This window comes from Ahaetulla prasina, chromosome 11 (genome assembly GCF_028640845.1).
Source record: "Ahaetulla prasina isolate Xishuangbanna chromosome 11, ASM2864084v1, whole genome shotgun sequence".
Classification (NCBI taxonomy): Eukaryota; Metazoa; Chordata; class Lepidosauria; order Squamata; family Colubridae; genus Ahaetulla; species Ahaetulla prasina.
Genome location: NC_080549.1, coordinates 17315085 through 17340737, shown reverse-complemented (window position 1 = coordinate 17340737; position 25653 = coordinate 17315085). Strand labels below are relative to the sequence as shown.

Here is a 25653-nt window from a genome sequence, read left to right as displayed (position 1 = left end):
ATGCCAAGGACTGCCAGCTTCCAGAACATTACGGTGCTGGAGTCTCTGGGTGAAATGAACTGGGAGACAAATTGGACGAACGAATCCAAAGATGCTGCAGGCTTCGATTATCAGCATGTCCAAGTTCCCTTTGAGATTACTTTGTGGATCTTGTTGGCTTCCTTGGCCAAAATAGGTATGTTTCTGAAACTGGAAGAGTAATTTCTAAATGGAGATTTTTGTGGGGACAGTCCAACTACAGCAACAGGACAGTAACAACTATGGTGAAAAGATCGTAAAGTGGCACAAAAGTCATTTAATGACTGCCTCGCTTAGCAACAGAGATTTGGGTGCAATTAAGGCCCTATGTTGAGGACCCACACCTGTATTTATTTAGGTATTATTCATTATGTGTATTAATAAGCTTACACAATTATTTTTTAAGACTAAAAGAAAAATATTGGTGTATCTTGAAGAGCTGATGTACAATTTGTGAAATTTGTGAGATTGGAATTTACAGTTGATGTACCGTTGGTGAGAAATTTTCATTGATACTGCCTTCGTCTGGAGTATCGAGTTGTGTGTTCCAGGAAAAATATTATCATGTAGTAAGCTTCTGCAGTCAAGGTCGAAAGCACCATATTTAACAAAAGTCTATGCACGTATATAGGAAAGTATATATCTTTGCAAAAAGTCTTTGAGTTGTATTGCATTATTTATGTACAACGGTTTGCGGAGAGATATGCTGTTTTACAACTGCTGCAAATCCAGGAACTTTGTCTTACATCAAGATTCTATACTAATGTGATACAGGTGATGTAAAATAAATATTATTGTTCTCCATTCATTGGTTGTGTATTACATTTTTTTTTAAAAAAACTTAGTATAGTTTGTGACAGTGGATTCTCAAAATAAAGCCTTAGTAAGACCACACCTAGAATACTGCATCCAGTTTTGGTCACCACCTTATAAAAAAGATATTGAGACTCTGAAAGGGACTTGGTAAAGGACTGTCTGATAAAGTGGGCACAAAATTTTCAGGAGCCAATATTATTGGAAACTTGGGAAAAAATTTGGGTTAGAAATGTTAAATTCACGCAGGCACAGAATTTGAGGGAAAATTTTTATAAAATGTTTTATAGATGGCATTTAGATCCTAAGAAATTATTGTGTATGTATCCAGATATGCAAGCAAAATGTTGGAGATGTAATTGTGATGACGCTACATATTTTCATATTTGGTGGACTTGTAAGGATATAAAGGCCTTTTGGATAAAAATTTGGTGGATTTTACAAAATGTTTTGAAAAAGAAAATAAAGTTCCTGCCGCAATTTTTCCTGTTGGGAATTATTACGGACTGTATAGTAATTGAGACTAAACTGATTTTAAATCTAATAACAGCAGCAAGATTACTAATAGGACAGTATTGGAAGAAAAAAGAAGTACCTACAATAGAAGAATGGATATTGAAAGTTGTCAATTTGGCTGAGATGGCGAAAATATCAGCCTTTTTGAAAGACAATACGCAAGAAAGATACTTAAAGGAATGGAAAAAATGGATTGACTATATTCAAAATAGATATCAGACTAAGAGTTATCAGACTGACTTTTGAATGATTAGGATGTATTATTCTTGATTGTTTTCAGGGGAAGTTAGGAACTGATGAGAATTGTAGGAGTATAATTAAGTTGGGCCGAAAATTTTTTAGCATATGTTTGTTTTATTTTTAACTATACCTTGTGTTCATTCCGGGAAGTTGGTGGGGGGGGGAGGGGGGTTGTGAAAGGAGGGGGGAGGGGAGGTGGGGGGAAAGGGGAAAAATTTTCTGTAAAACTTTTTGAATTAAAAAAAAAGATATTGAGACTCTGGAAAAAGTGCAGAGAAGAGCAACCAAGATGATTAGGGGACTGGAGGCTAAAACATACAATGAACGGTTGCAGGAACTGGGCATGGCTAGTCTAGTGAAGAGGAGGACCAGGGGAGACACGATAGTTGTCTTCCAATATTTGAGGGGCTGCCACAGAGAGGAGGGGGTCAAGCAATTTTCCAAAGCACCTGAAGGTCAGACAAGGAACAATGGATGGAAACTGACCAAGGAGAGATTCAACCTGTAAATAAGGAGGAATTTTCTGACAGTGAGAGCAGTCAACCCATGGAACAGAAGTTGCCTTCAGAGCTTCAGCACTGGAGGCTTTCAAGAAGAGATTGGACTGCCATTTGTCATAGGATCTGCTTGGGTGAGGGGTTGGACTGGATGACCTACAAGGTCCCTCCCAACTCTGTTAATCTGTTAAAAAAAAATCTGGCTAGAAACAAAAACAGTCTGTTTTATTAAAAATCTTTTCTAGAAATCCTGTTAAGCTGAGTTGCGTAAGATGAGGGAAATCTGCAGAATTGCACAGAATTATGCAACCTTGACTTCTAAGCTTCCAAATTGTCAAATTGTTTCTCACTTAACCAATTCCAAAATTTTAAGACTGACTTAATGAATTTGGCTTTTCTTAGAAAAGAGCCCCAAATGCTTTTGAATGTTTTAAAACCAGCTTTCTCCAACCGGGTTCTCTGAGCGAATTCACACATAACTCAAGGAAAAAAAAAAAATCAAATTTAGGACTCCCTAGTCTTCCACTCACACTACAGTTGGAATGCAGCAGGCTCAAGTGACCCTCAAACAATGATGCTAATCATTAAGTATCATTAAGTGTTAAATTTGTACCCCATGACTATCATCAAGTGTTTTAAGTGTTGGACCTTAATGAAAGTATCTTTTTCATGTATGCTGAGAGCATATGCACCAAGACAAATTTCTTGTGTGCCCACTCACACTTGGCCAATAAAAAATTCTATTCTATTCTATTCTATTCTATTCTATTCTATTCTGTTCTGTTCTGTTCTGTTCTGTTCTGTTCTGTTCTGTTCTGTTCCGTTCCGTTCCGTTCCGTTCCATTCCATTCTATTCTATTCTATTCTATATTATGTTGGTGTCTGGATTTTTCTCAGTAATGTCCTCGTATCTTTCTCAGGTTTCCATCTGTTTGAAAAACTACCATCAGTTGTTCCTGAAAGCTGCCTATTGATCGTGGTTGGCCTTATCATGGGAGGCATAATCTTTGGCTTGAATGACAAGTCACCTCCCCTTATGGACAGTGATATCTTCTTCCTCTATCTCCTGCCCCCTATTGTCCTGGATGCAGGCTACTTCATGCCAAGTCGCCCGTTTTTCGAGAACATCGGAACCATCCTCTTGTATGCCGTGGTGGGAACAATCTGGAACGTCTTTGGCATCGGATTTTCTCTCTACGTGATATGTCAAGCAGATGCTTTCCAGCTGGGTGACATCTCCTTGCTTCATAACCTCTTATTCAGTAGCTTGATTGCCGCTGTTGACCCGGTTGCTGTTCTCTCAGTCTTTGAAGAGATCCATGTCAATGAAAAGCTTCACATTTTGATATTCGGGGAATCTCTCCTCAACGATGCTGTGAGCGTTGTAAGTATTGAACTGTTAGGGTTCGTTGCATATCAAAGTACTTATTTGAAAGGTGTTGTGACCCGCCAGCAGCCAGCACAGCTGGCAGCAGACTCGGAGAGTGAGGAGGTTGGGGAGGAACATGGACCAGTCCTGGAGTCTGGGGAAGGCTCTGATGAGGGCTCTGCGTCGGAAGCAGAGATGAGGCCAGGGCTGTCCGACAATTATCTGCTACCTTCAGAGTCGGAGATAAGTGGGGCTGAAGAACAGCTGGAGCCTGTTCCCGATGTGCGCATGTGCAGAGCTGCCAGGAGAAGGGAACAGTTAAGGAACAAGGGCCAACTCAGGAGTAAAGGCACAGGTGGACGGTGAATGGCCCCTCCCATAGGGAATAAAGAGGAGCGAAAGGGGAGTGGTGTTTGCAGGAGACAATTAGTTCATTTCATTAGTGTGAAGCTCTGTTCGTGACTCTCAGAGACTCCTTGCCAAGTATTTTCTTGTACAGCATTGCGTTTGGAAGGTATCGGCCTGGCAGCTCTCCAAGCCCGATAAGGTCTGTGGTTGTAAATTCACCATTGAAAGACTGTTTGCTGGGATTCTGCTGAATGTGAATGAGAGAAATTCACATTAGTTTAATAAAAAGGGGTTTTGTCAGGACAAGCTGTGTGCTTTTGTGAAGCCTAGGTCAGAACAAAAGGCTTCATCGTATGATAACCTTTTTCTTAAATCAGCCCTTTACACGCCAGCTGGGAGAAGTCTTGGAGTTGAAGTCCACTTGAAGGTGGTCAGGTTCAGAAACCCTGCTTTACATGGAGAGAAGTAGATATTTATTTAGAAGTGGATATTTATTTGACCTCTTCTTCTCCTTCACATCTGTGCAGGGATGGAGCTTCTGAAAGTGATCTTCTTTAATAAAAGTCAATGCATGTTGGCCAAGCCCAGCTATTGTTTTCCCGGTGGATCAGATAAGAGAAGTTTTGTCTTTTGCATCCTGGATTCAGTCCATATTTGGAAATTCCCTCTTTATGTCATCACAGCTGGGGTATCTTCTAAACCTGAGATTGTCCCAACGTCAGCAGATGCCACCTAAAGTTATTTCCTCTTTATGCTAGACCAGGGGTCGGCAACCTGCGGCTCTGGAGCCGCATGTGGCTCTTTCATCCCTCTGCTACGGCTCCCTGTCGCCAGTTGGCTCCACAATTGATAGAGCTTTCGGTTAGGACAGGTAGAGGAAAAAGGATGCCGTGCTAGGAGGAGACTCTATGGTGGGGGAACCGGACTTCCGGTTGGCTCCAGAATTGAACGGGGGGCTTCCGGTTAGGACCTTTGTGGCTCTTTGAGTGTTTAAGGTTGCCGACCCCTGGACTAGATGGTACAGCCAGCCCTGAAAAGACCTAACAGGAATGATATTTCAGCTCTCTGGTCATTCAGCTGAAGGGAAAATATTTGTTTTTAAAATTGTTTCAGGGTTGTGTAAATTTCTCAAGAGCTGTTGTTGCAAGTATTTTAGATACAATTGAACTATGGAATGTTGCATATCTGCGATAGAGAGATTTAACGGATGCTATAATTTCTCCGATGATCTACTATCTCTTTGGCTTCCCATACTTGCATTAGATCCCAGGATCCCTCTCATGGGACGTTCTCTGATAGGAAGGTGTGGGTCTCCATAAAGATTAAGAAATATATAATAAAAATATTGGCAAACATACTTCCAACACTTTACAACAATAGACTGCATGCAAAAAAAAAAAAAAAAAGGGGGAGGGCTAAAACTCCCCTCAAAAAGCACTTTTATAATAAAGTAGAAAAATTGGAGCTTATTTATCCAAAGAAGACAACTTTAGAGAAATCTGGAACAGGGGTCTCCAACCTTAGCAACTTTAAGACTTGTGGATTTCAACCAGAGGTGCATTTCAGCAGGTTCTGACCAGTTCTGGAGAACCGGTAGTGGAAATTTTGAATAGTTCGGAGAACCGGTAGTAACAATTCTAACTGGCCCCGCCCGCATCTATTCTCTGGCTCCTGAGTCCCAGATGATTGGGAGGGAATGGGGATTTTGCAGTATCCTTCCTGTGCCATGCCCACCAAGCCATGCCACGCCCACCAAGCCACACCCACAGAACCGGTAGTAAAAATTTTTGAAACCCACCACTGACTTCAACTCCCAGAGGAACTCTGGGAATTGAAGTCCACAAGTCTTAAAGTTGCCAAGGTTGGAGACCCCTGATCTGGAAGATGTATTCTGGCATTTCATTTTTCTTAGGAAAAACAGCATAATTTCTGCTTCTGTTTTAGGTGCTCTACAGGCTGTTCCGATCCTTCTGTGAAATGCCAACCATCAGAACTATAGACGTGTTTGTGGGCATCGGGAAGTTTTTTGTGGTTGGCGTTGGTGGGCTTTCAGTCGGCCTTCTCTACGCCATGACTGCAGCCTTCACCACTCGCTTTACCAAAAATATCTTGGTGATTGAGCCGCTTTTCGTCTTCCTCTACAGCTACTTATCCTATCTCACTGCAGAAATGTTCCATCTCTCTGGCATAGTGGCGTAAGTAAAATGGAAGATTGATGGCTTCCGAGGCTCAATATTGACCAGAATGAATCTTAGTTTGAAAGTTTCAGCACCATCGCTATAGCCATTAAGCTCTGAACATCAACACATTTTGGAAAAAAATAGGAACAAAAACTCTTTTTAGAATGGAATGGAATGGAATAGAATAGAATAGAATAGAAAAATGGAATGGAATGGAATGGAATAGAATAGAATAGAATAGAATAGAATAGAATAGAATAGAATAGAATAGAATAGAATATACCATTTCTCCCATATTACATAAAAATCCGTATCCATCCATGGTATAATTGGGTCAAAAATAGGAAAAAAGGGGAAATAACAGATAGTAGAATTAGTATGAATTAGAAATTCAAATTAGAATTAGTAATATAATTTAGTAAAATTGAGTATAGGAGAACACTAATGGGATGATATGTAAATGGTCACAGTCATGCACAAGAGTTGAATGAAAAATGTTTAATTGTTAAAATTTAATAAAATTTATATCAAAAAAAGGATAGACTAGACTAGACTAGACTAGACTAGACTATAGACTAGACTAGACTATAGACTAGACTAGACTAGACTAGACTAGACTAGACTAGACCAGACCAGACCAGACCAGACCAGACTAGACTAGACTAGAATTGAATTCTTTATTGGCCAAGTGTGATTGGACACACAAGGAATTTGTCTTTGGTGCATATTCTCTGAGTGTACATAAAGAAAAAATAAAATATATTCATCAAGAATCATAAGATACAACTCTTACTGATAGTCACAGGATACTAATAAGCAATCAAATCGTACTAGGAAAGAATAAAAACTATATAAGTTGTAAAGATACAAGCAACGTGGATTTAGCCATAAGTGGGAAGAGATAGATACTAGTAAGGAAGAGAATAATAACAATAGTAGAGTCTTAGTAAATTATTTCACAGTGTTGTGGGAATTAGTTGTTTAGCAGAGTGATGGCATTCGGGAAAAAACTGTCCTTGTATCTAGTTGTTCTGGTGTGCAGTGCTCTATAGCATCGTTTTGAGGGTAGGAGTCGAAACAGTTTATGTCCAGGATGCGAGGGATCTGTAGATGTTTTCACAGCCCTCTTTTTGATTCGTGGAATATACAGGTCCTCAATGGAAGGCAGGTTGGTAGCCATTGTTTTTCTGCAGTTCTAATTATCCTCTGAAGTCTGTGTCTGTCTTGTTGGGTTGCAGAACCAAACCAGACAGTTATAGAGGTGCAGATGACAGACTCAATAATTCCTCTGTTGAACTGGATCAGCAGTTCTTTGATTCTGAGTTTTCTGAGTTGGCGCAGAAAGAAAGAAGTGATAATAATTCCTGTAGATAAAATGCTGTTCTCATCAGATTTTTAAGACTGGAAACACAGAACTCAGAACTGTGAGAACTTGCTTTCAATTTCCAGTGCTTCAGCTGTGTTTTGAACTCACCCACTCCCTTAAATTTTAGGGATATTTTCATGAGTTGGTCTTCATTTCCTCCCAAATTTTCTTCCCCTTATAAGAGGGTTGTTGATTTTTAAAAAAGAGTTTCTTCTCAGACTGCTTTAGAATTTCCATTACATTCTTTTCGTTGGTCTCCCTAGCAGCCCCTGGTTGACCTTACTTGCCAAATGGCATCTGTGAATAATTAAATATAAAATAGTTCACTGAAAAAGAGGAGAATAAACGGCAGTCTAGAATAGTCCTCATCAATAGTGAAATGTAAATTTGTTACTACCAGTTCTGTGGACGTGGCTTGGTGTGTGTGTGGGGTAATGTGACTGGGTGAGCATGGGCAACTTTTTTTTTACTTTTAAAAGCATTTTTTCTTTAAAAAAAATGCTTTTAAAGGGTTCTGACGATCCCAACTGAGTTGCCTGATTGTCAGAGCTTTTAAAAGCATTTTTTCTACAACCTCTTCGGCCGAAGAGGTTTTAAAAAATGCTTTTAAAAGGCTTTGACGATCCCAGCTGAGCCGCATGATTATCAGAGGCTTTTTTAAAAACTTTTTTGTTTTGGACGAAGAAAAAATGCTTTTAAAAGTAAAAAAAAACCCAAAAACCTCTGATGAGTGCATGGCTCAGCTGGGCATGGTGGGGGGGACAGGGATTTTTGCTACCGGTTCTCCAAACCACCCGCCGCCATCGCTACGAACTGGGAGCATTTCACCCCTGGTTATGTCCCAATTGAATGGAAAAGGACTATACTAAATTGCTTTCCTCCCTCCTCAGAATCATATCTTGTGCCATGGGCATGAAGCGTTATGTGGAAGCCAACATCTCCCTCAAGTCCCACACGACGATTAAATACTTCATGAAGATGTGGAGCAGCGTGAGTGACACCCTCATCTTCATCTTCCTTGGCGTCTCTACTGTTGGGGACAATCACGAGTGGAATTGGCCCTACATCTGCTTCACCCTCATTTTCTGTCTCCTTTGGCGAGCACTGGGTAAGGAGGGGAAAAAAATGATTCGCTTCAAGGATGGGCAACTTTTCCTGGGGGCGGGGGTGGGGTGGGCGACACCAGATTTTCTTTGAAGTGGGATGCCAAGAGGGTGTGGAGAGGCAAGGCAGGTGTGCCAGGAGGAAAAACTGATTTGGTCTGCGATTAAATTGAATTAACATCAAGTTTCAATTCAGTGGAATACTATACTTCTCAGGGGTTTAATTTTTTCCCCCTTTGTGGAGTTTGAACTTACAAATTGGCGGCAACGTTGAGTAGAGCTCCAAATACAGCTTTTTTTGGAGGGTGTGTGTGTGTGTGGGATGAATGTCCAATGCTGGCAAGGAAGGACTATGGAGCAATTGAGGGAGTGTAGTTTTAGCAAGAGAGGGATAGACCTGGGAAAAATGGGGAAGAAGTTAAAATATATCCATACATAAAAAGGTAAAGGTAAAGGTTCCCTCGCACATATGTGCTAGTTGTTCCTGACTCTAGGGGGCGATGCTCATCTCCGTTTCAAAGCCGAAGAACCAGCGCTGTCCAAAGATGTCTCCATGGTCATGTGGCTGGCATGACTCAAAGCCAAAGGCACATGGAATGCTGTTACCTTCCCACCAAAGGTGGTCCCTATTTTTCTGCTTGCATTTTTTACGTGCTTTCGAACTGCTAGGTTGGCAGAAGCTGGGATAAGTAACGGGAGCTCTCCCCCTTATGTGGCACTAGGGATTCGAACCATTGAACTGCTGACCTCTTGATCGACAAGTTCAGCGCCTTAGCCACTGAGCCACCACGTCTCTCACATACATACATACATACATACATAAATACATACATACATACATGGTAAATACATACATACATTAAAAACATGGTCCTTTATTTTCTCTTGTTTTCCTTCTTTTGGATTTCCTCCTCCTCCTCCTCCTCCTCCTCCTCCTCCTCCTCCTCCTCCTCCTCCTCCTCCTCCTCCTCCCCCTTCCCCTTCCCCTTCCCCTTCCCCTTCCCCTTCCATACCACGTGCTAAGACAAGGGCTCGGATTGCCCATCATGCTGAAGTATAAACTGATCTCACATAAACCCAGCCTAGCATGCTGGGTACTTCTATCATTCCATCATTCTTCAAGACCCTTCGGTCAACTTCAAACCGAACCTGGCAGAAGCCATTTTGTTGGTTCTCAGTTGCCACACAGTATGGCGGGTGTGGGGAGGGGGAGGAGGCTGGAATGCACTGCCAGACACAACATCGATCTATCTCCAGTGGAACAGAAGTTGCCTTCAGAAGTTGTGGGAGCTTCATCCCTGGAGGCTTTCAAGAAGAGATTGGACTGCCATCTGTCAGAAATGGTGTAGGGTCTCCTGCTTGGGGTGGGGGTTGGACTAGATGACCTACAAGGTCCCTTCCAACTCTGTTAATCTGTTAAATCGCATGGGAAGCAAGGTCATCTCCACAGGTGTCGGATGAGAATGGAGAGGAGTGCCTAAGGAGCCCGCCAATGGACCAAGTTGGACAATGTGACCTGTGACAGCTGGGGAGAGGAGAATTTACTATTTTAACTATACGGAAACCATGAAAAATATTCAGAGTTGGTTTTACATTTAATCCTGCCGATATGATGTGTCCAATAAAGAAGTTCTCTGAGAGCGATCGGAGTCTCGGAGTTCTGATTTCCTTGGTCTCGTTAGCTCGTTAGAACCTTGACACCTTAGTGCAGTGGTTCTCAACCTTTATAGTGCTGCGACCCCTTTAATACAATTCCCCACGATGTGGCGACCCCAACCATAAAATTATTTTCGTTTTGAAATTATTGCGCCTGAAGCCGTATTGGCTAGCGATCTGAACTGCTTGCGATTGTCTTGAGGACGGAGGCATTAAAGCGGAGACTCCTCCCCTATTAAGTTTATCACGCCTGAAGCCAGATTAGGCTAGCGATTGGGAGTGATTGCAGCTGGCTTGAGAGGGAGACATCAGAGCAAAGATTTCTCTCTTTTTTAATTCATTGTGCCTGAAGCCGAATTTGGCTAGTGATTTGAAGAGCCTGCAGCTGGCTTGTAGGGTCAACCATTGGAGCGCGATTCTTCGACTCGCAAGTATACTTCCCATATTTCCGATGGTCTTAGGCGACCCCTGGCAAATTGTCATTCGACCCCCAACGGGGTCCCGACCCACAGGTTGAGAACCGCTGCCTTAGTGCAACCTGGGTTTGTGGCAACTCTTATAGGAGTATAATGGTCTTAGCGGGCCATCTTTGGTTTTCCTAACCCTTTTTAAAACTGATTGCCTTGCCCTGTCTCTTTCAGGTGTTCTGGTCCTCACGTTCATCATCAACAGGTCACACATCAATGCGGTTACACGCAAGGACCAGTTCATTATTGCATATGGCGGCCTTAGAGGGGCCATCTGTTTCTCCTTGGTGGTTTTGCTACCTGATTTCCACAGGAAGAAGCTTTTCACTGCGGCAACCACAGTCGTTATCCTCTTTACTGTCTTTGTACAGGTATTCAAGCAAATTTTGGGTCTGGTAGGCAAAATTTTCTTACAGAGAGAGAGAGAGAGAGAGAGAGAGAGAGATCTGGAACATACTCTTAGAATAGAATAGAATAACAGAGTTGGAAGGGAACTTGGAGGTCTTCTAGTCCAACCCCCTGCCCAGGCAGGAAATCCTACACCACTTCAGACAAATGTTATCCAACATCTCCTTAAAAACTTCCAATGCTGGAGCATTCACAACTTCTGCAGGCAAGTCGTTCCGCTGATTAATTGTTCTAATTGTCAGGAAATTTCTCCTTAGTTCTAAGTTGCTTCTCTCCTCGATTAGTTTCCACCCACTGCTTCTTGTCCAGTGGTGGGTTTCAAAATTTTTTTACTACCGGTTCTGTGGATGTAGCTTGGTGGGCGTGGCATGGCTTGGTGGGTGTGGCAGGGGAAGGATACTATAACTGGCAGGGCCAGTCAGAATTTGTACTATGGGTTCTCCAAACTACTCAAAATTTCCACTACTGGTTTTCCAGAACTGGTCTGAACCTGCTGAAACCCACCTCTGTCCTGCCCTCAGGTGCTTTGGAGAACAGCCCAACTCCCTCTTCTTTGTGGCAACCCCCGAGATATTGGAACACTGCTATCATGTCTCCCCTAGTCCTTCTTTTCATTAAACTAGACATACCCACTTCCTGCAACCGTTCTTCATATGCTTTAGCATCCAGTCCCCTAATCATCTTTGTTGCTCTTCTCTGTGCTCTTTTTAGAGTCTCCACATCCTTTTTACATCTTTGTGACCAAAACTGAATGCAATATTCCAAGAGTGGCCTTACCAAGGCATTATAAAGTGGTATTAACACTTCATGTGATCTTGATTCTATTCCTCTGTTGATGCAGCCTAGAACTGTGTTGGCTTTTTGGGCAGCTGCTGCACACTTAAATATTTGCTCTGATGTTTATTTTTGACCAATGGGCTGAGATTATAATTCTGATCTAAAATGGGTCAGCAGCCATATTCTTTGGAAATACTGAGATATCTTAGTCTTCAGACATTGGGAAGGTATCGTATTGTAGAAGATTATCAGGTGCAAAAGATCAGGCGTAGACATTAAGCAGCAGTTCAAGATTTATTGCTCAAGCTTATACGCAAGAATCTAGTTAGCTGAAGTTCAGTAGTAAATTGGTGCTAGGTAAGGGTCAATGGAATTTATGAGGGCTTTGACTTAGACCATTTGTGGCAACGTTATGATTCTAAACTGATGAGATGCTTAATTCTACACCCAGCTCTACTTGCTCTTCTCCTACAGGCTATGATATATAATCTCTCTGAGATATTAATAAAGCATGTATGCACAATCAATAGCCAGTGAAATGCTTTCCAAAAAAACCCTGGATCAACATGCAACTTGCAGAATATCTGAGCAAAACCCCCACCTCTCCTAGCTGGCCATTAAGAGAGAAGCAACATACAAAGTAAGAGATATGGAATTGCAAATTAAGATTGGCTAACATTTGCAGAGGGATGGCTGATGCCCTCCCCTGTTAAAAACCTTCTTATCACTTCACAATTGTTACCCCAAGATAAATAAAAAAACATAATAATTGTGAAATGTGAAAATATGAAATTTGGGGAAATGAAACAGCCAAGCATGATTACCGGAATAGGGTAATTCTTGGGTAATTTCTTCCCATTCGTGAATTGCCTCACAGACTGCTAGTCACAGATTCAGCGATATGTGCAAACATTTTCTATAAAATGTATTGAGAATATATTGATCTATATAGCACTGTTTCCCAACTTTGGACATTTGAAGATGTGTGGACTTCAACTCCCAGAATCTCCCGGTTGGCTGGGGAATTCTGGGAGCTGAAGTTCACTGGTCATAAAGGGGGCCATGTGTTCTGTCTCCTTCCCCACTTCAGAACCACAAACTGGCCTTCAGCCAGCAGATTCACAGCTCTTAGCAGTCCCTGGCAGAGAAATTGCAGCTGTCTGCCAAAGTTCAAACAAATGACTCACGTAGCAAGACTTTCAGCTCTTTTTGAAATGGTTCAGCTAAACCTTTGCTTCCCGTGGAGTGAGAGCAGTCCCAAAGCTCCTTATATATCCTGTGGGATGGGGCTCCTGCCCCACCCTTCCTTTTGATGACGCCGCCTCTCTAATCTTCTGAAGCGCGGGTCAAGCCAAGCTTGATTATTATTATCAGCTGGGTTTGAAGGCGTAGCCTGGGGAAGGGAGGAATCAGTGGATGACGGCCTCATTACGTCCTCCAACTGGTCTGGTTCTGGCTTCTGGAGCTGAGCCACAGGAATTGGTGCTCCCGAGGTAAGCCTTACTGGCCCTTCCCCCTCACTCTCGGAGTCACTTTCGGGCATGGGGCCAGGCTCGGGGGCTTGAGTCACAACACCATGATTGGGAAAGACAGATCTTCAGGGCTCAGGTAAAAGGAGGGATTTTGCTAGCCATGTTTTGGATTTGCAGCTGATAATGGCATCACGTTCAGCTAAATGGGAAGCTGCTGTGGAACGTTGTGACCTTGAGTATTGCATTTATACTGAAGTATTATATTTAGGGATGTGGTGGCTCAGTGGCTAAGAAGCTGAGTTTGTCTATTGAAAAGTCAGCAGTTCAGCAGTTCGAATCCCTAGAGCTGCATAATGGGGTGAGCTCCCGTTACTTGTCCCAGCTTCTGCCAGCCTAGCAGTCCGAAAGCAGGTAAAAAATGCAAGTAGAAAAATAGGGACCACCTTTGGTGGGAAGGGAACAGCGTTCCGTGTGCCTTTGGCATTGAGTCATGCCGGCCACATGACCACGGAGACGTCTTCTGACAGCACTGGCTCTTTGGCTTTGAAACGGAGATGAGCACCACCCCCTAGAGTCGGGAACGACTAGCACATATGTGCAAGGAGAACCTTTACTATTTACCTTTAATGTATTTATGCTGTATATTATTTCTTGAAGCAACAGGGACTGCAATGGTGTGCTCAGAAAATACCAGTGGAAGGAGGTTTCACCCAAGGGCTTTCTATAGAAACTGGCTACTGTAGGGGAAGGAGTGGCAAAACCTGGAGGCGGAGTTAAAAGTGTAATCAAGCTAGAATCTTTACATAGTCACAAGCAATAGAAATAGCCATAGCACTTAGACTTATATTCTTATAAGTCTAGACTTATAAGATATAGACTTATATATACACCGCTTCACAGTGCTTTACAGCCCTCTCTAAATGGTTTACAGAGTCAGCCTATTGCCCCCAAACAATCTGGCTCCTCATTTTACCCACCTCGGAAGGATGTAAGGCTGAGTCAACCTTGAGCCTAGTGAGATTTGAACTGCCAAATTGCAGACAGCCAGCAGTCAGCAGAAATAGCCTGCAATATTGCATTCTAAGCACTGTGCACCATGGCTCAAAATAAGCAAAATAAGTCCAACCATTATTGAATTCTGTTGACCCTTATCCAACTCCTAGCAGACGCTAACCGTTAGTTGAGAAGATTCCTGTGCACAGGCATGAATGGCAATAAATCAGTTTAATTGGACCTTCATGAGTGGACTTGATCTATCGTGATTGACACCTACCTGCTCATAAAAAAAATAAAAACAAAATTGAAATAGTTGAGACTATTGGAAGCAATATCACCTCTCTATTATTTTATATGGACGTGTGGCAGCTGATCACATCCTTGTAAAAAGGATTTTGGATGTGAGTGGGCATGGCATGTTCTCAAAATGGTAAAGATGCACTTCAAAGGATGAGGACATCTCTGGCTTACAGAGGATCGGATCCTTGTCATCTCAGGTCTGTTTTGGGGCTGAGAGAAAGGCACGGAGGATGCAGAGAGAAACCCAATGGCTGGAGGATGTTTCTAACTGAAAACAACCTCTCAGCTTGTCTACCGCTCATCTCATCTTCTCTTAATCCTCATAGCTGGCGGGTCTCAAAGGGGTTTGGAGGAGCAAAGCAACAGGATTCCTTCTTTTGTAAGTAGGACTTGGTGAGCTAAAGTTCTCCCAACAGGTCCAATGTCAACATCCAACAGATATGTACACCTGCTGGGAAGGCCAGCACTTAGCATGTTTTCCAAATTTTTAAGCTTAGCTTTATATTCTGGGCCAACGCAGCGTGTAAGCACTAAAATTGCCTTAAACAGAAGTTTTGTGGTTTTCTCTGTAACTGGCCTCAAAAAATATACCCCTTCCCCCAAAATATAATAATATGGGAATTATTTCATGACTCCCCCGCCCCCAGCAAGATTCTTAGGAAAATAAGGACTGATAATTTGTTGAGGTTTTTTTTTTTGACATCTACTGCCATCTTGTGGCAAATTTAATTTGTGATACAAAAAGTTGGGTCTAAAGCTTGCTAAAAGGTCAAACACATCTGGAGAGGACATTCTGCACCTGGAAGAGAGTCCAGTAGGACTTGAACTCCATGTTGGTTACTTCAATTTGTTCCCCATACCTTTATTATCCTCGAGCTCTTCTCAAGTTTTCTAAGCTAGTATCTTGTTTGAACATCCTTACCCAACGTTAATTGGGTTCGCTCCAGATTGATAAATCAACTTCTGGAATTTCCCAGCCAGATTGATCTTTGCTGCGAATTATGCGGACTGAACTGACTTACCTTGAAGGTAAGGAAAGGCTGAAGAGGAGGAAAGGCTGCTCTGGAGGAGACAGCAGAAATGATGGATCTCCAGATAGGACTTCTAACCAGCATCATTCATATATGGAAGCTCAGCAATATCAAGAGTTTGTCACTGTTAAAACAAAATCCTAATAACTAAATTATGGAGAATCTCAGTCATCCAGGTCATGGTTGTGACCTTGATGACTGAGAATCTCCATAGACATTTAGCGATGCCTAATAACTAAAGGACAAACTAAAAGAGATGTTACAGACATTCTATAATACCACTCTATAAAGCCTTAGTAGGACAACACCTAGAATACTGCATTCAGTTTTGGTCACCACACTATAAAAAAGATGTTGAGACTCTAGAAAGAGTGCAGAGAAGAGCAACCAGGATGATTAGGGGATCAGAGGATAAAACATATGAAGAACGGTTGCAGGAATTGGGTGTGTCTGGTTTAATGAAAAGAAGGACTAGGAGAGACATGATAGCAGTCTTCCAATATCTCAGGGGCTGCCACAAAGAAGAGGGAGTCGGGCTGTTCTCCAAAGCACCTGAGGGTAGAACAAGAAGCAATGGGTGGAAACTAATCAAGGAGAGAAGCAACCTAGAACTAAGGAGAAATTTCCTAACGGAATAATTAATCAGTGGAACAACTTGCCTCCAGAAGTTGTGAATTCTCCAACACTGGAAATTTTTAAAAAGGTGTTGGATAACCACTTGTCTGAAAGTGGTGTAGGGTTTCCTGCCTAAGCAGGGGGTTGGACTAGAAGACCTCCAAGGTCCCTTCCAACTCTGTTAATCTATCTGTATCTGACACCTCTACTTATTTTGCCTTCTTTTCTGACAAGTGGTCATCCTTCCTAAGAAAACACTGAGTCAGCCTCCATTTTAATTTTAAAAAAATAATAACTTGAAACTACCCTTTGCTGAGATTGCTCTCCTCTTCCTCCTCCTCCCCCTCCTCCCCCTCCTCCCCCTCCTCCCCCTCCCCCTCCCCCTCCCCCTCTAAAAAATAGAAGTGAAATGGAATAGGGAGGTAGAATAGAATATGGGGAATATGTAGAGCCCAAATAAAAAGAGACAATTCCTACAGTTTAGGAAAAGCTACAGTGGCTATATCCTGAGATTGTTCCCAGTGGAAGTTCCAGATCTACACACACGACTGCTCCCTACTTCCCCATAACTTGTATCTTTCCTTCATGTCCAGCCTTGTGATTTATTTGATGACTGAACCAATGTTCAAACTGGATCTACACATTCCTCCTTCTGTTGCTTCTCTTACGTTGCAGGGGATGACCATTCGTCCTCTTGTAGACTGGCTACACGTCACTCGAAAGCAAGAAAGTAGCCCCACCGTGGGAGAACAAATTCATATCCGGGTAAGCTTCTCAGCTGGACATTGGAAGATTGTCTAGAATTATTCAAAATGTTATTTCTAAATCCGAAGCAGCTCAGAAGAAGAACGGCATGGTAGACCTGGATGTTTGTCTTCACATTTGGAGGATGTCTATTGTTGAATGTTTCTTGTAAGTCACAAATTGTACTGAGTATCAAGGGCTTGTCAACCGACTTTGTTCCTCAGAGTTTCCACAAAATTCTGCTCTTTGAAACGAATTTCAAGAGGAAAATCTCTTTCATCGAAGTGAGTGTGAGAGATACGGGAGAATTTTCCCTGTGGTTTATTTACACGTGCACACAGACTGAGACACACAAAACCGTATGCCAACAGATAAAGGCAGAATGCATCAGTTATCACAACAAACAAGAGGAAAACCTAATACGCGCTAAATCCACCCGGGCCTTCTACAATTTTGTAAACAACAAACTTAAAGACTCAAGATCCATCCCACCACTAAAAGGACCAAACGGGAAAGACTGTAATGATGAAACTGTTAAGGCCAGCTTCTTCAACACATTCTTCGGTTCAATCCATTACTCTCTACTTAGAAACTAGCAACCTACTCTCTAACAAGCAATTTGGCTTTAGAAATAAATTGTCCTGCAATCTGCAACTATTACACTGCAAAAACATTTTTGCAGTGTAATAATTGCAGGTTGCAGGACAATTTTTTTCTAAAGCCAAATTGCTTGTTAGAGAGTAGGTTGTTAGTTTCTATGGACTTCAAAACTTGACCAGGGTAAATCAATAGATGCAATTTATATAGACCTCTGTAAAGCCTTTGATTCAGTGGTACATGACAATCTACTTCTAAAACTAAAATCTTATGGCATTTCCAGATTCCTACATAAGTGGATAGGTGCATTCCTATCAAACAGGCAGCAGGTAGTCAAAATAGGGAACACCTTATCTAACCCTGCACCTGTTAACAGTGGTGTCCCCCAAGGCAGCATTTTAGGACCAACACTCTTTATACTTTACATAAATGATCTTTGTACGCATATTATAAGCAACTGTGTTCTCTTTGTTGATAATGTAAAACTATTCAATACTACCGACAATGCTGCTACCCTTCAAAAAGACCTTGACTATGTGTCAGAATGGTCAAAACAATTGGCAACTTCAAATCTCAACCAACAAATGCCCTGTCTTAAACACTGGCAAAAAAAATCAGAACACAAAATACAAGCTGGATGGATATGACCTAACAGATGACCCTTACTCTGTCAAAGACCTTGGAGTACACATCTCAAATGATCTAAATGCCAGAGCTCACTTTAACAGCATTGCTAAAAAAGCATTAAGAGTTGTTAACCTAATCTTGCATAGTTTCTTCTCCGGTAATATTGAACTACAAACTAGGGCATACAAAACTTTTGCCAGACCAATTCTTGAATACAGCTCATCTGTCTGGAACCACAGTGCATATTGGACATTAATACAATCGAACGAGTCCAGAGATATTTCACAAGAAGTGTCCCCCACTCCTCTGCCCGCAACAAAATACCTTATGCCACCAGACTCGAAATTTTGGGCTTAGACAACTTAGAATTTCGCCGTCTTTGGTTTGACCTACATAAAATCATCTGCTACAATGTCCTACCAGCCAATGAATACTTCAGCTTCAACCAAAACAATACAAGAGCACACAATAGATACAAACTCATGGTAAACCGATCCAAACTAAACTGCAGAAAATACGACTTCAGTAACAGAGTGGTCAACGCCTGGAATGCACTACCTGATTCTGTAGTTTCTTCCCCCAAACCCCAAAACTTTAACCCTAGACTGTCTAATGTTGACCTCACCCCATTCCTGAGAGGTCTGTAAGGGGTGTGCATAAACGCACCAATGTGCCTACTGTCCCTGTCCTAATGTTTTCTTTTATTCGTATCCCTTACATGTATTTATAATTATGTTTGCACTCGTATCTGTCACAAAATACATGCTTGATGAAAATAAATGAATAAAAAATAAAAAAGAATGAAAAAAAGGAGACGTGTGAAGCCTTCTGCCACCCAGCGTGTTTCAGTTTTCGTCTTGAGGCTTCAGATGTCTGGAGTCCATCCTTTATGCATCAACAACAATGCAAACATGTAAATCAAAATCCTCCCTTCTCTCTCTCTCTCTCTCTCTCTGTTTAGTTCCTGGACCATTTGTTGGCTGGTATTGAAGATATATCAGGACACTGGGGACAGTATTATTGGAAAGACAAGTAAGGATTTGTTAAAAATACAAGTCTCTACAATGTATAAAGAGGGAAAAAAGAGCTTGTACATTTGATTTCCTGACTGTATAAAGTTCCCTTGAGGGATGACTTAGCTTTATTTATCCTTGTGTTACGAACCAGATTATTATTTCACAATAAGAAGAAGAGCTGTTGTCTTCTCTTCTTTCCTTCTTTCCTCCCCTTTCTCCCACCTTCACTCTCCGTTCCCTTCCTCCCTCCCCTTTCCTTTCTCTTTCCCTTTCTCCTACCTCCACTCTCTGTTCTTTCTCTCCCTTCCTTTCTTCCCTTCCTTCTTTCCCTCTCTCCACCTTTCCTCCCCCTTTTTTCTTTCTCTTCCACTTTCTCCCACCTTCATTCTCTGTTCCCTCCCTCCCTCCCTTCCTTTCCCTCCCTTTGTCTCTTCCTTTTTCCCTTCCTCTTTCTTCCCTCCCACCTTCCCTCTATTTCCTCCTCCCTCTCTCTCCCTCCTTTCTCTCTTCCTCCTTCCCTCCATCCCTTTCCCTTCCTTTCTCTTCCTTTTTCCCTTCCTCTTTCTTCCCTCCTACCTTCCCTCTCTATTTCCTCCCTCCCTCTCTCTCTCCCTCCTTTCTCTCTTCCTCCTTCCCTCCATCCCTTTCCCTTCCTTTTCTCTTCCTTTTTCCCTTCCTCTTTCTTCCCTCCCACCTTCCCTCTCTATTTCCTCCCTCCCTCTCTCTCTCCCTCCTTTCCTCTCTTCCTCCTTCCCTCCATCCCTTTCCCTTCCTTTTCTCTTCCTTTTTCCCTTCCTCTTTCTTCCCTCCTACCTTCCCTCTCTATTTCCTCCCTCCCCCTCTCTCTCCCTCCTTCCCTCTCTTCCTCCTTCCCTCCATCCCTTTCCCTTCCTTTTCTCTTCCTCTTTCTTCCCTCCCACCTTCCCTCTCTATTTCCTCCCTCCCTCTCTCTCTCCCTCCTTTCTCTCTTCCTCCTTCCCTCCCTCCCTCCCTCCCTCCCTCCCTCCCTTTCTCTTCCTTTTTCCCTTCCTCTTTCTTCCCTCCCACCTTCCCTCTCTATTTCCTCCCTCCCTCTCTCTCTCCCTCCTTTCCTCTCTTCCTCCTTCCCTCCATCCCTTTCCCTTCCTTTTCTCTTCCTTTTTCCCTTCCTCTTTCTTCCCTCCCACCTTCCCTCTCTATTTCCTCCCTCCCTCTCTCTCTCCCTCCTTCCCTCTCTTCCTCCCTCCCTCCTTCCCTCCCTCCCTCCCTTTCCCTTCCTTTTCTCTTCCTTTTTCCCTTCCTCTTTCTTCCCTCCCACCTTCCCTCTCCATTTCCTCCCTCCCGCCTTCCCTCCCTCCCTTTCTCAACCAAGCAGGACTAAACTGGGAACTCAGAGAAACACTATTCAATGTATCAATTGATCGGTATAACATTCACCGCTCCTGTCAAAGAAAGAATCATGGAAGGGACTAATGGGATAAGCATCCATGACATCAGAGGGCTAACTAATGAGAAAGATTCTTCTATTTAACCTGCATGCATAGAAAGTTCTCTGCTTCTAGATATTCCAAAAGTATTTTAGCAACCACAAATCTCGCCCTTTAGCTTGGTTTGTTCTATTTTCATGAAGCTTGACAGTTTTCATTGGTGGTACTTCTGAGCCAATCAAATTGTGGGAACTGGGTGATAGAAGGGCTACAGTTGAAACTGGTTTGCCTCCATCAGCTCAACTTGGGTTTTATGGCAAGTCAGCGATGTACACTCAGACCTCCTTGGTTTTCATGGTATGGACCAAAGCAGGGGTCTCCAATCTTGGCAACTTTAAGACTTGTGGACTTCAACTCCCAGAATTCCTCAGCCAGCTTTGCTGGGAGTTGAAGTCCACAAGTCTTAAAGTTGCCAAGGCTGGAGACCCCTGGACTAGATGACCTACAAACTCCCTTCCAACTCTGTTAATCTAATCTAATTAATGCTAATCAAATCAAATCAAATCAAATCAAATCAGCCAATCAGATCACATGCATTCCCCAGAGTTGTGCCAAAGTAGCTCTTGCACACCAAGAGTGTTGCTCTTCTTAAACGAGTGACATCAATGAATGACTTTCCTCCTCTGTTTCTGACTCTGTTTTTTCTTTCCCTTTTCCCCTTTTGGACAGATTAGAGTATTTCAACAGCAAACACTTGCAGAAATATTTGGTCCGGGAATATAAGCAACCCAAATCCAGTATTGTCCTCCTGCATGAGAAATTGGAGAGGAAGCGTGCCATTCAGTTAGCTGAAGCAGGTCAGCTTTCATGGAGGCCATCCCGTAAAACATTGCTGTGAGTCCTTCCTTTCCTCAGTTGACACCATGAAATTGCCTTTTCATTTTGGTACACACAGACACGCACACACACTTTTTATTTATTTATTTAGTTCAGTGGTCACCAACAGGTGGTCTGTGGACCGCTGGTGGTCCGCCAGAAAATTTTGATGGTCTGCAGAAAAATTATTTGCATTTTTTATATTGCACTAAATCCTATTTATCTTTTAAAAAAATTCATATTAGTGGTCCGCAGGATTTAAAATTATGAATTTAGTGGTCCCTGAGGTCCGAAAGGTTGGTGACCCCTGATTTAGTTTGTCAAACATGTTGTTGTGTCTGCGCCCCCCGAGCTGGCCCCCCTGCCCGAAAGCGACTCGGAAAGTGAGGGGGAAGGGCCATCAGGACTTACCTCTGGAGCACCGGCTCAGCTCCAGGAGCAAGAGGCAGGCCAGGTGGAAGAGTTAACGAGGCCTCCATCCCCTGACTCTTCCCCCCCAGGCCACGCCTCCAGACCCGGCTGATGGCAATCAGGCCTGGCTGGACCTTAGGTTTTGTAGGCAGGAGAGGCGGGAACAACAGAAGCAGGGGTGGGGCAGGCCTAGGAAGTGCTGAGTCATGGAACCACACCCCAAAGAGTATAAAAGCAGCCCTGGCTGCTCTTCTGCTCCGTGACAAGCAAAAATTGAGCTGAACTAGTTGACTCGGGGAGAAGTGAGCTGAACTCTTTGACTCTTGGAGATTTGAGCTGAACATTCGGCCTGGACTTCTGACTTCCTGGTTGCCTGGCAACCCCAAGATAAAAGGGAGACTTTGGCAGGCAGCTGCAGATTCTCTGCCAGGACTGATAGCAGCCGTGAACTCAATTACTGGCTTGTTTAGCCAGCTCGTGTGGCTGAGGCCGGGAGGGGACAGAACACATGTAAAAGATAACAGGTATAAGTAAATATGTATATATATAAATATGAACATAGTAAATGGGTATGAATAAATGGGGACGGTAGGATAGGGACGTTAGGCATGCAGGTACACTTATGCACGCCCCTTACAGACCTCTTAAGAATGGAGTGGGGTCAACAGGAGACAGTCTAAGGTTAAAGTTTTGGGGGTCTGGGGGTGTAACAACAAAGTCAGGAAGTGCATTCAGGGCACTGACCACTCTGTTGCTGAAGTCGTATTTTCTGCAATAGAGTTTGGAGCGGTTTACTATGAGTTTGTATCTATTGTGTGCTCCTGTATTATTATGGTTGAAGCTGAAATAGTCATTGACAGGTGGGACACTGTAGCAGATAATTTTGTGTACTACGCTTAGGTCAAACCAAAGGCGGTGTAATTCTAGGTTGTCCAAGCCCAAAATTTCAAGCCTGGTGGTATAAGGTATTCTGTTGTGAGTAGAGGAGTGGAGGACTTTTCTCGTGAAATATCTCTGGATTCGTTCGATTGTATTAATGTCTGAAATGCAGTGCGGGTTCCAGACAGATGAGCTGTATTAGAGAATTGGTCTAGCAAAGGTTTTGTATGCCCTAGTTTGCAGTACGATCTTACTGGAGAAGAAGCTTCACAAGATTAGGTTGACAACTCTTAATGCCTTTTTGGCAAAGTTGTTACAGTGAGCTCTGGGACTTAGGTCGTTTGAAATGAGTACTCCAAGGTCCTTTGCAGAGTGAGGGTCATCTACGAGGTCGTATCCACCCAGTTTGTATTTGGTGCTCTGATTTTTTTGCCAATGTGTAAGACAGAGCATTTGTTGGTTGAGATTTGGAGTTGCCAATTGTTTGACCATTCTGACACATAGTCAAGGTCGCTTTGTAGAGCAACAGCATTGTCGGTGGTGTTGAATAGTTTTACATCATCAGTGAAGGGTACACAGCTGCTTATTATATGATCGCAAAAGTCATTTATGTAAAGTATAAAAAGTGTGGGTCCTAAAACCTTAGGGGACACCGCTGTTAAGAGGTGCAGGGTTTGATACTTTTTTTTTTCAGGGAGAGTTTGATAAAACTCTCAAGGAGATTTACTTGGGTCTCTTCATTTGTCTTCAAAACAACCTTGAGATACAAGTTGGTCTAACAGACCCAAAGGCACCCAAATAATTTTTGGTGTTTGAAGGTTGAGCTGAGTCGGCATTCTTTAAAGTCTCAATCCAGCACCTTAAACTACAATGGCTCATTCCATCTGTTGTGAAGGGACAGTAGAATTTCAAGCTTTGATGCTCTTTTGGAATTCAAAAACTTCTGGTCCATTGACTTATAAATGAACGGTAACCCTTTTCATCCCACCCCCCCTTTAGCAATAAGGACAATCCTGTCATCATAACAGATGACACCGAGAGTCTCAGTCAAGACGAGGTGAATGACATCCAGAAGATATTGGAGAAGAACTTGTACAAAACAAGGAGGATGGTGAGATTTTTCTCCAATCAGAATATTTTCCAGGACGAGGGGGGAAAAAATCAATGAAAGCTTTGTAGGAGTTTCATCTAAGCTGGAGACTTGGTGCTGTGGGGTCCTTCATGTTTTTTTGAGCTTGGTTGTTTTCATTACCCAACTAGGTAATATCATTTGTGCTAGAAACCTCACTTCTTTCTAGCACTGAAGATGTTACCTAGTTTGGTAATGAAACATCTGCAAGAAAACAACTAAGCTCGGAAAGAATCAAGTCCACCACAATTCAGCTGAGCTACAAACGTTCTATTCGTACTGATAGTGCCTGACCATACAGGTGATCCTTGCTTAACAATCGCTCGTTCAGCAAGTGTTTGAATTTACAACAGCTCTGAACAAGTGGGACTTACGACCAATCCTTGAAGTTCTGGCTATCACAGCGTCCCTACAGTCATGTACCAATAAAGAATATTTGTAGCTCAGGGTTGAAATGAAAGGTCCTCCTTGGTGCTCTGTGAACTTCTTGGTGCTCTGTGAACTGCGACTAGATGACCAAGAAAGAAAGAAAGAAAGAAAGAAAGAAAGAAAGAAAGAGAAAGAAAGAAAGGAAAGAAAGAGAGAAAGAAAGAAAGAAAGAAAGGAAAGAAAGAAAGAAAGAGAAAGAAAGAAAGGAAAGAAAGAGAAAGAAAGAGAAAGAAAGAAAGGAAAGAAAGAAAGAGAAAGAAAGAAAGAGAAAGAAAGAAAGGAAAGGAAGGAAGAAAGAAAGAGAAAGAAAGAAAGGAAAGGAAGGAAGGAAGGAAGAAAGAAAGAAAGAAAGAAAGAAAGAAAGAAAGAAAGAGAAAGAAAGAAAATATTATTGATGTTGGTTTGCTTACATTCCCATGACCAGGTATATAATCGACACACACTTCCTTGGGAAGCAGAACCAGTGGAGCAGGTCAAAGAAATCGTCATCTTCAGGCACAAAAGTTTGCAAATCTGCTCCGAGAGAAGTGCCTCGGATTATCTCAGCAAGGAGGTACAATGGTTGTGAGATTGCAGAGGGTAGATTCAGATTCAGATTAAGATAACGCAGCATTGACTGTGGGCTAAAGTTTCCAAGCTTCCCGACTCACAGTTTTCATCCCGTGTCAGAATTTACTTCACAGGCTGTTTTCAACTGAGAAGAGAATGGTATTTATTCTCTATATTATAATAATAATAATAATAATAATAATAATAATAATAATAATAATAATAATAATAATAATAATAATAATAACAACAACAACAACAACAACAATAACAACAACAACAACAACAATAACAATAACAATAACAACAACAACAACAACAACAACAACAACAACAACAACAATAATAATAATAATAATAATAATAATAATAATAATAATAATAATAATATAATGATATTATATTCTCTTAGGTGGAATATGGTCCTCCTGCAAGGTATTTGATATGGTAGCTAAAGACGGTTGCCCAAATGGTCTGCTTTTCTAGTCTGCTAACCTCCCCAGCAATTGAAGGACTAGCGGAGACATGATAGCAGTGTTCCAATATCTCAGGGGCTGCCACAAAGAAGAAGGAGTCAAGCTATTCTCCAAAGCACCTGAAGGCAGGACAAGAAGCAATGGGTGGAAACTAATCAAGGAGAGAAGCAACTTAGAACTAAGGAGAAATTTCCTGACAGTTAGAACGATCAATAAGTGGAACAACTTGCCTGCAGAAGTTGTGAATGCTCCAACACTGGAAATTTTTAAGAAAATGTTGGATAACCATCTGACTGAGATGGTGTGAGTTTCCTGCCTGGGCAGGGGGTTGGACTAGAAGGC

The 25653-nt window shown here is 42.3% G+C and overlaps 1 protein-coding gene across 1 annotated transcript; it reads left to right on the top strand.

The window, feature by feature from the left end:
• Positions 1–24854, top strand: LOC131183885 (sodium/hydrogen exchanger 2-like). Its single transcript, XM_058154633.1, has 12 exons — positions 1–175; positions 3005–3468; positions 5746–5996; positions 8238–8455; positions 10748–10944; positions 16848–16937; positions 19102–19172; positions 21292–21443; positions 22610–22628; positions 23346–23393; positions 23770–23839; positions 24711–24854. Exons 1-12 carry the CDS (start codon positions 1–3, stop codon positions 24852–24854), a joined length of 1899 nt encoding a protein of 632 aa, XP_058010616.1.
• The last annotated feature ends 799 nt before the right edge of the window (positions 24855–25653 follow it).